Source organism: Chaetura pelagica, unplaced genomic scaffold (genome assembly GCF_000747805.2).
Source record: "Chaetura pelagica isolate M959 unplaced genomic scaffold, ChaPel_1.0 scaffold436, whole genome shotgun sequence".
In the NCBI taxonomy this organism is placed as follows: Eukaryota; Metazoa; Chordata; class Aves; order Apodiformes; family Apodidae; genus Chaetura; species Chaetura pelagica.
Genome location: NW_009953651.1, coordinates 1959377 through 1970839, shown reverse-complemented (window position 1 = coordinate 1970839; position 11463 = coordinate 1959377). Strand labels below are relative to the sequence as shown.

Sequence of the window (11463 nt, the reverse complement as noted above, 5' to 3'; positions counted from 1 at the left end):
AATAACTTATTTTCACAAATATTCACCCCTTAAAGTTTGAGTTGGTCATTACTGCTACAGAAATTTACAGCTAAGTGTTGCAAATACTAAAACTCATTTCAAGAGTGGTATTTTCTTAAATATATATATATGTATTTATACATATATAGTCTAAACTATACAACACATACAGTGAGATTTTTAGGACAGTTCTAGCCCTGCTCCATTCCTTACTATTTTTTAATAAAACAAAACAAATTTATCCACTTTTTTTCCAAATTACTATAGAGTTTCTGTCATAAAGAGCTGCTACTTCTGGACTTTCCCATTTCATTTTAATTTAGAACTGACAGTGACAATAATAAACAGTAATTTTCTTAAAGAACACCACCACCACATCACAGATACCCATTTCTGAACGTGAATTATTTCCAGCAATGCCCTTCCAGCACGGGAGCTGCAAGACACACTTATCCCAAACATCTGTTGCTGAAGTCAAGCAGCAGTCAGTGTGTAGAGAGTTGGTAAACAGGCATGAAACAGATTTCTCTTATACAGCCTTCCAGCAGTCTGTGATACAAAAATTTCCTGAGGTCATCTTGTCTATTCCCTTCACAATTTTATCAGCCCCTATCCCTTGTAATCTTTCTTCCTTCTTATGTGGAAGTCAATAACTATTTTTAAGCATTATTCTTATTGTCTCCTCTATTCTTTTCCTAATTATCCAGGACAAACAGTATCAAGATTTCCACAACCCCAAATATTTGAGCATAGGAAGGTTCGTTAGTTTACCTACAAATGTAGAGTGTCATACTAATACAAGAATTCTATTTTTTTCTCACCTCAGTTTGGAATGCCCGAATCTGCTGCAGTTGTAGAAAAACTGTGCATGAATGGATCTCATTTCTTGGTAAGCAAATATTTCATAAGAGCTATCATTCAAGCATGCAAGCACAACACTACTATTCCTAACAGTGCCAGGAAATATTCTGACATTATCCTTTTTCATACCCCATCAATTGCTTTGATTTCCCATTTTCATGGGTTGATTTACATCTCTAACTCGAGCAACCCCACTGCACAAGAGAAATCTCAGCCAGCCTTTCTCTCCCTCCAGAGAAAGTGAAACAAGCAAGGGAAATAGTGAATGACCTTTAGTGGTGGTCTGTGATATAAAAGCAGTGTGATTAAAAATGGAAGCATTTACTAGTATGTTCTCCAAACTACACATTCTCTTTAAAGATTACATGCAGAAAACATAGTAGTGTATGTGTGATACCATGTGCCACATCTATTTTTTATGGCATTGTAGAGAAAATGAGACAGGTCTCACACACTGGTAGTAACCTTCTTACAGCTTTCATGTATTCTTTTAATTTAATTGTTGAGTTGCATTGTCAATGTGATAAATTTGAAATAAGGTATGCTTGGAACAGAATTAATTATGACAATACTAAAAAACATTGTTAAAGATCCTATATTTTGCTATCATTAGTAGCAATATTTGAGTAATGACAAGATGCTGTTATCCTCTGTACAAGCTGTTACGCATATTAAGTTGTAAGTAATTAAATCAATAGCTCACTGCTTTATTCCAAGTTCCTAGCCTAGTATACAGGAAATCTACACTATTCCACTACCCCATACAACAGAAAACACTTGAGCGAACCTGGCATCATCTACTAAATAGGAATGGCAGGTTCAGCTTCACAAATAAATAGTTTTTCAAAAGCAAATACAAGTTTGCCACTATTCATGTGTGCATAGAAACACTATGCATATATGTAGCTCTCATGATCTATCTGCAGCATTTTTGTATGTCTAACCAATGGATATTTAGATATCTATTTTTGCTATGGTATGTTAGGTATCACTGAACAGAAAATTCCTTCTAACTTCGTAGATAAAGAAAGCAACTCTCTGTGTTGTCCTCCATGTGAATTTAGTGAACTTTCCTTAACTGTGCCATGCTCAGAGAGGCACAGTTTTCTGTTTCACCTTTGCACGTTCCAGAAACTGTTTCCCATCCACAGGTGCTGCTGTGGAAAGCACATAAGAGTGCCTGTGAGGACTGAGATGACAGCCTGAGTGGAGCCAACTTGATGCCTACCAGCAGCCCTTCACAATTCTCAGACATGTCCTTTTTCTCACTGTACAGCTCCTCCAGCCTGCCCCAAACCTCACCCATGGCACTGACACCATAAGCATATGCAGAACAGGCTTTTTGTATTAGCAAGGTATGCCAGAATTCAGAGAGGCAGCAGGTGGGCTAGTGGGCCTGGCTGGCAGGTACTTTTCCTGGAAAGCAAGGCATGTAGCCAGCATGCTGCATGTTTTTCACAGGATATAACCACCAACACACCAGATGTGTCTCTGTTTCCTATGTGGTTTCAATAAGGGCACATATCTTTTTAATTTTTTCATAGAAAGACTGTAGTCAACAGCTGAAGAAATGCTGCAGAAAGTAATTATCCTAAAGCTCACCACTTAACCAACAAAACTTATGAGGGGGTCTTCCTGCTCAATACATCCTTCGGGTCAAATGCAAACTACATTTAATTTTAAAGTGAATAAGATGGATTTATCAACCCTAAGGTCTTTTAAAGTTTAAAGTACTCAAAGTCCATCATTCAGGCACTGTAGCCACATAGTCTGTGATAAATTGGCAATAATACCAAACCAGGACATACCTTCAATCAATTTTAACTGGTTTCAGAATAAAAATAATAAACATTTAAATGGTCATTTGTTTGAATATGGCTTTTCCTTGAGTAGCAAAATGACTATCACTGCTATAGCATTATTATATTCTGTTTTATAAACATAACAAGTATCAAACTGATCTTTTACAAGAAATAAAATTATATGCATTTTATAAAAATTGAGAAGTAATAGCTCTTCCTTTACACTTCTGTAGACTCTAAAAATACAAAAGGGTGATATATTAAATCTGAAGTGTACTGTGCACTTTCATTTTTTAGCAATAGCACTACACTTGTGATATTTATTCAATATACAGGTCACATCTGAATGATGCTAATCTAGTCCTAAGGTGGAAATCAGCATTTAACCACAGCTGCATTGCACAGAGCGTATTATATTCTCTCAATTTTAGTGTCTGAACTTGCTACACTGAACTCTGCTTTTCAGTTCTCTAAGAGTAGGTTGCTTGTTTGATGCGTGTTTTTTTAAATTCTGTTTTAAATTCCCAGTGACAGATTTAAAAGGATATGAAAAAGTGAATTTTTACTTGAACTTCAGATGTGAAAAAGGTCAATTTTCTTATTAGATTTGTATATAGCAAAACACTAAAAGAGATCTTGATCATAGCAAAATGGTCAGACATTGATTCTAAGCAATTTTTGTGTAATTCTCTTTCTTGCTGTATCAAAATGTTTCAAATTTCATGGCTGGAATATGAATGCTTTGGAGAAAATCAGACCCATTTTCCTCACAAATATGCTATTGGGGATTTCTGAGTAATATTTAGAGAACAGAACCTGTGCTTTCCTATGGGATATTAATGCCTTCCTGCCAGTGCAAAAGACTACCAGAGCTTGCCAGGTTCAACTCCCTAAGGCTCTAAGGCTGTACTTTGACATCCATTTATGTCAGCACTGCTGAGAAAAAAGGAGCTATTGTCCCACTTGGATGCTCCTTGCAGCAGACAGGAAAGGACAGGAGCCACATCTGCTTTCTCTAGTGATCACAATGACCAAACACAGCACACCTAGAGCTCTTCTGTTGCTATGTGAATGCTGAGGAGTCCCACAAGACCTAAATCACTTAGTTTCAGCTAAGAGAGTGTTTTCCAACACTGTGAGTGGTATTTTAGCAGCAAAGAGTAGGGGAATAGTGGAAAGTACAGATTATAATTGGTTTTGGCTGCTTGGATGTCTATTAGGAAAGAACTAACCAGCATCAGGTTCTATTCAACTGGGCCTGACATCCACTCCTGCATATTTAGTTTTACAAAGAAGATTTGGACCATGAGTACCTTGAGTTTCCAGAGGTGGGGGGAAACAAAAAGCCACAACTTTTCTAGGTCCCACATAAACAACAGAAATAAGAAAATTGAACAGAAATTAGGAATTTAGACAACATAAATAAAAAGCTTGCTAAGTACCTCTTTATAAAATAATTCCATCAGCTATGAAGTACAGAGGCATTTGGTTCTGTTTCTTGCTGTCTCTAACCTAATAGGAAACTGTTTCTAAAAGCAGAATCACAGATTCTTACAATCATTTCAAAAAGAGGAAAGTGATAAAAACACACCATAGAAAGAAGGCAAATGTTGTTAAACATACAAAGTAACTAGGATCAAAGAGCGACCTTAAAGAGAACAGAGCTAAAAGGGAGATATTTTACAGCTTTGTGCATCTGCTGCTTATCAATCAACTTCAATTAAGTAATAAGGTACCAGGACATTACATATTCATATATCTTCAACAAAGCCTAAGGCATCTGCAAAGTAAAAGCAAAATTTGCATATTTATCCTTGTTCTTCAAAAAAACCCAAAAGATAAATATGAAGATAGGTTACAGAATGTAGATGTAATTTCTGAAATCTAGGGCACCGTGCAGTTATGCATCATTACCTAACACATAAGAACAGAAGTGATATTGGCCATCAATATTAACTTCAAAAGAGATTAATATTAGTAAAGAAATAAATCAAAATAATATAGGCTAAGATACAAACATCATTCTCACCAGATTCCAATTTATATTAGCTTAGAAGCTGTTTTTTTTTATCCAATCATTTTTAATTATTTTCCTGCTAAGCATTTTCAAACATAGCAGAAGCAATTTAATAAAACTGTCTAAAGCCATGATCTAGCAATACACTCCTGTAGTAAGCAGTCCCAAACCAGTGCAAAACTATTCAACGCAGCAGTGGATGCTTTCTTTTTTTTTCTGTGACAATGTTTCTATTCATATTCCAAATGCTGCTGCCAGAAGTGATTTGAACATATATTTGTTTTGTTTTATGCAGTAGCTGCAACTGATGGGAAGTGCTTGTCTGCTCTCTGTTCTTAAGCTCTGGCACATAACAATCCAATCAAATTCTAAATGTCAAATTAGTCATAACTACATTAAATATGAATTAAAGGAATATCTTTTGATGCAGAATTCTTTGTTCTCAAAGATTACTGATAATTTTAGATGTTATTAAAAATTTCCTTCAAGTTTGGTTGGGCCTTTCAATTCCAAGGAACATGAAAAAGATCAGGAGAAGTTGTGGAAATTTTTAAGCCATTGTGTCATAGTTTCCTGCACTGACTTTGTAAGCTCTGAGCTGAGAAATAGGAAAGCTCCACACAGTCTCAGGCTTTCCAATTTTGAACTTCCTCATATTTCTGTTTTTTTCAAACATCTCAGTTACATAAATGCACCCCCTCTGAGATCATTTTAGGAAATTGTCTTCAGAAACAATTTGTGTCTTGAAGAACCTTCATTTTGGGTGCTTTTATACTCTTTCCTTCCTGAAAAATCAGAAGCTTTTACAATGTGTGCAAGTTAGAACTCCAGAATACTAATGCCTAAAATCATTAGTCATTTTCTTAAATTTAGCCAGAAACTATAATCACTCTCCCATTGTTAAATACCAGCTGCTAACCATTTTAGAAATCTCCTAGAGTCCCCAGAATGTCACAACTTGGTCTCCTGCTTTCATATTAGCTGTTTCTAATACAGGGCTATAAATTCCTAATTCTCCACTCTTCAGTTTATCCTTGAAGAGGCAGGTGGATGTAGGAAACCTATACTAAAATGCCAAGTTCATTTTGTCATCATTCCTATTCTGTATGAAAAAAAAAAAAAAAAAAAAAAAAAGGGAACAATCATCAGTAGGCAAAGGCATATTGTAAATTACATAAAGATCATTTAAGGAAGTCACTACAAGTTTCAGTAAGCATACCCCACAGGAAGTCAGCAAAATGCATCAAGCAGAGAAGACTTCAAGATTTCTCTTATCTCAATACATACATTTCTTGTTAAAACTACTTATACATATATATGCATATGTAAGAGTGGGCCAAATTTGTCGTTATGTGGTGATAGCTGCAGCTCCAGCAAGGCAAAGCTACCAAACTAGAAAATTATAGACAGTTTTGTCAGTCTGAATGTCACTCAAGACACAACAGCTGGAAAGCATTAGCTGACCGTGGCTTGTAGAAGCACTTGATGAAGTTACACTTTATGCTTTTTTATTAATGAAGAGCTAAACTGAAAAAAACAGTGAGAATTTGTCAGAGATACAGATTTAGACAAGGCCACATACGGGTACTCTGTGCGTTTCTGGCACAGCAGGAGGAAATAAAGTTCAGAACCAAAACTTTGTAGGAGAACTTGGCTTTTAAAGATTAAAAGACTGTTTTCACAGAAGCGTTAGAAAGACCTGACTTAACTGGTGGGAACACTAATCAATTTGCAACTAGCACTTCCTTCTGTAAATATTGCTTCCTATGAACCCAACATGACTGACAGAGACTAGAGAATCAGAGAAAAGTCTTTCACCTGTACTGTACCTAGACAGCAGTTATGTGAACTTTATCAACATCAGAGCCTATGCTGGTTCTGGGAAATGGTGTGTTACATTAAAAATTGCAGGTACAAGAGACCTGAAAGCAAAACTTAAAATTATAACAGTGCATCTGCAGTAAGGGAAAGCCTAAACCCATTTGACTTTGCTGGTCTCACATACCTCTTTAATACAATGATGGAAATAGTAAAGAATGTTTAATTCTGGGTCTAATTTCTTTCTTGGGACTTGTTTATTATTAGAAATTTTAATTTACACAAAAATTTACTCTTACAGCATCTATTTGTAGTTGCTATAGAGTTACTCTAGGTACTATCTTTTTTTAAGAGTAAAAAGCAATACTGGAAATCTAGTAAACATGTAACAGAAATACAGCAGTGAGGACAATAGGTTATAAATGTCTAAACCTCACTGAGCAGACTAAACTCATCACTCTATCATTCCTTAACATCATGAAATTTTAAAGAAATTGACAATAAATTTGGATTAGACACACACACACACACACAAAAAAAGTAACTTGGATTTCCCAAAAGAGCAGAAAAAAGAAGAAAACTTCTGTTTCAACAGTTTCTAAACTTGTCTAGATACTGCTATTATAAAGCTACTAAATGTAAAGTGACTTGATTGAGAGAAAAAAAAGTACTTATTCCCAACAAGACATTCACAGGGTTGTTACCCAAGGATGATTATGCCAGGACAGTTCTGATGGTAAATTTTTCACATGTATATGCTTCTAGCCTAAGAGCTAGATAAAACCCACAATAACCTGAACACCTTTTGCTAATGCTAACTGAGCTGTTCTGACTGTATTAGTCTTAACACAGCTAAAATGAAAATTCATGAAGTCTGCAATGCAAATTTATAGAAATAAGAAACACAGAAGTAGATGAAGACCAAGTTACCCAGAGTCAGGGGGATTCCCTTCGTAAAATGAAACCATCCTGTTTTTTTCACATGATGCCATCTGCTCTAAATAAGCATGATGCTGGGGGGGTGGAGGGGTAAGTGAACAAAACAGGAACAGTAAATTTGTAGACTGCTACAAGTGTACTGACTACTAAATTTGAGTGTTACATTGTCTTTAATTTAAAACGATCAGCAGATGGTTTGCACAACGTGTCAGTTATCAACATACTGTTAAGAGCAATGAAAGCTTGCAGCGATTCCTAGAATGGCTCAGAGGACACTATTAAACATTTATTCATGGAATTTGCCACATTAAAAAAATAAAAGTAACTGCAGGCATCTTTCATTAGTGAGTTTTCCCAGTGCCAATTCTGCATAAGTACAGACTTTAACATGAGGGAATCTAGCTTGAAGTTTGGGTTGCATTGCTGGAAAACCACATCACAAGCTGGTGCTCGGGAAGAGGCGTGCTGGAAAGAAATTAGAATTCCCAGAGGTCCCAGTGCTTAGAAGAATAAGAATTTCAATCATTCATGTGCTTTAAGCCTCAGGTATACTGAAGGGTATTTATATTAGTGTGGCAAACGCAGGAGCACAGCTTCTACTTGCAGGGTACTTGGCTTCCTGTAGGTTCTATTACATGCAGCATTGAGCTTGCATTAGTAAACAAACAGGCATGAAATTCCTATGAAAAATATTTTAAACTTTTAATTAATATTCTTGAGACCTACTATAGAATGCTTTTATTTTGTTGCTGCACTTGTCTTTTTATTTCCTCTGCTGTTCCCATGTAACTGGTCTTTTTCACTTCACAGTTTAACCATTATGCCTCCTGCTACTTGAATGCAACTTACATTTTTTAAAGCTGTTATTCCTGCATCCATTGCAACATAGTCATTGAAAAGCTGAAGACTGACAACTATTAAAACTTTACAAACAACAACTGGGAATTGATTTGTCATGGTATGACCCTGATAAAGTAAAAACTTGATTTTCCATTAAACTTACTTGAAAGTCCCAGTACACCAAAACAACATCTGATTAGCATAATACAAGTAAGCAGCACGCTTAGCCATCTGAATGTAGGATAAGATAGAAACAAGTAACTGTACAGCTTGTACCTTTTTTTTTGTTAAAAAATATAGACACTTGATAACAAGGGTATATGTGATATTTATAGCAGCCAATCTATTTCACTCACACATATCTGTCCAAGGAAAATGTTGACATTTGCCCTGAATCCCTACTTTCCTGTGAAGGGGGAAATGCAACACTCCATTTGTGTGTTAGAATGTTTGGGTCCTATAGATTCTAAAAGACCCATTAGAGAAACATCTAGGTATGTCAGCATCATGTTGTGAGTGAAAGAGGCTCTTCACTGACACAAAGAAAAAACCCCTTGAAAACAAACTCTTACCTGAATGCTTTTAAATCAGGTGGTTCACACAGTATGTGAAATGCATCTGTACAAACACAACACTGAATTTTAAAGAAGCAATACGAAGAAAAGCAAATAAAATATTTTAAGAATGATGGTAACATCCCCAAAGCCTGGGGTTATATTTGGTCATATACATTTTCCGAACAATAAGTCCTCTACCAACCAAATGTAAGTCTTTTTTAGAACTGTACCATGCATTATTTATGCTATCGTTTCTTCCTTTTCCCTGTCTAATTAAATATTCTTGAAATTTACAGTGTAGCACTACATTTTCTGTTGGATATTGAAGGATTTTTTGTAACTGTTCTCAACAATTAGGTCACAGGAAAAAAAAACAAAACAAAACAATCTCCTATGCTTTTCATCATAACACAAAGCACCACATTGGCTCAAAATGGGAGAAATATCCATTTGGGCAGCACAGATAAAATAGGTATAATCTGACATTTGTAGACAACAGCTAGATTTCCAGAATATAAAATGAAATATGGTTCCAAGGCCAAGAATTTCTTGAAGATTATTTTGCTTTTGTTGTCCTTCAGTTTGAAATAATCTTCATTTATGAAATCTTGGATAGTAATTTCAATCAGCTAGAGCCAAATAGAGCTACTTTTGCCATGATAAATGGTACCAGATACAGACACTCCACACAACCATGGCCATCAGTCAGAAGGTCAAGAACCATCCCAACATACACCATTTGAACATGTGCGTGCTCACATCCATATCTGAATGAGCTGCAGATTAAAGTTCTCACACAAAGATAATAGTGGGAAGAAGTATTCATTTTACAAACATGTTAGAATGGGAAATGCAAACATCTCTTTCTTGACAGGTGATGCAATACAAGAAAATGAGGAAAACCAAATAATACTTAAAAGTACTTTAGAAGGCATCTGGTCATGCTACGCAGGTCTGGCTGAGTAATTACAGTCACAGGTCAAAAGCACTAGAGTTAGAAAACACTAAAGGAAAAGTAAATGGACTTTATTTTGCCAGTGGTCACTTAAAAAAGAACTGGATCCACATTGATATGGCACTAATTACAAACCTTTTAACATAGTGGTGGATTAACTTCTAATAAACATGCAAAATTTGTCAACAGTTGATATTTAATTGACCTGTATGAAAATTCAATTGTTTTTCTCTTTTTCTGTTCTTTTCCTGTTTTGCAAGTGTATGTGCCCAGCTGTTAGGATGCTTGTTATTTGTGATCTTTGTCCATTATTGCCTCTTGACTTGGACAAATCCATCAAATCATTCAGAGAACAGCATATAATTTTTATATTAGCACTCAACATTCCTTCAATTTATAGTTTGCTTCTGCATGTAGACCATAGTATATAATAGTCACTCTACTTTAATTTGTTTTTTAAGCAAAAATGGAAATAGTCACACCAAGTTAAATTTCAGTATTAGTGAACAGTTGGAGGGTGAGAATGGGAGAGAAAAAGTCAACCAGCAGTGACTTTTTCCTAAAAATAAAAAAAATAAAAAAATAAAAAATCTACTCCCACACACAAGGCAACTGGGGTTGGGAGACTAATTTAAATTCTTTTAGTCTCTTTTGTGCTAGTATAAATATCACTGGCTTTCAGATACCATTATAATGACAGACTAATATTAGAATTGCTTGCAAATATGTGTGTTGCATCCCTGGAATGAGCTTATTTTCGAACCAATGTGAGTCTTCAGAAATTGCTAGTATGTGAAAGGACATTTGCATCTACAGCTTTGACCTTTTCTCTTGCTCTTTGTCCATTAATGTATCTCAGCTGGTTTGTCTTTTAACATTCCAAAATTTTCAATAGCTTTCAGTGCTTAACTTTCTTCAAAGAAAACATACTGCTTTTCCTTTCTTCTCCAACTTTAAACTGCTCCAAAATGGTTAGATGGTACCAGACATATTCAAATGTTAATGTTTCATGAACTGCCAGGAAAGGAAACAGTGTCTGTATCTCAGTAAAAATACAGAAGTTCTTGCAAGCATTTAATCTTAGTTGTCAACATGTAAGGTCATTGACTTGTGCTGCCTTTAAAGAAATGTATTTATTTTTAGACATTTTAAATATATATTCTACTGTGTTTTGCACTGCAAGAAACACATTTGCTAACCACTGTAATTTAAATTTTTAAAAATTGGCAGAAATAACTTTTTTCTATGAGAGATTCATGAATGCTTGCATGCAGAGGAACAGTAATTTCAGTGACATATGGCATAATTTTTATAACCCACTTTTTAATTGCTTTGTCCAAAAATAACTCTGGTCATTTCAGGAAAGAGCCAAAGGGAAGTTTGTTTCCTGAACAGACCTAACTATTCCTGAACTGTAACTAATGCTATAAAATCAGTGCATATTTTATAGCTAGAAGATAGAAGCATTGAGAACCTCAAATGTAGATATGCACTTCATTGGCTAACATGAAGTACCAAAGAGAAAAGACTGATATTTATGTTTTTGAAGAGTCATAGTGCTGAGAGGGAAAGAAACAAGGTACACACTGGGTGCCCCAGGACCTTGAATAGGCATTCAGACGCAGCATGAAACCCAAATAAATGTGTATAAAAACCAAGGAGCAATGCAAAAGT

General features: G+C 35.4%; 1 protein-coding gene across 1 annotated transcript in view; it reads left to right on the top strand.

Annotated features, from left to right (window-relative positions):
- The first annotated feature begins 832 nt into the window (after positions 1-832).
- The window catches only part of BLNK (B-cell linker), an 83972-nt gene continuing 73341 nt past the window's right edge, over positions 833-11463 (top strand). The window contains exon 1 of the mRNA XM_010000048.1: positions 833-889. Coding sequence (XP_009998350.1) covers positions 833-889 — 57 coding nt within the window. The remainder of the gene's footprint in view (positions 890-11463) is intronic.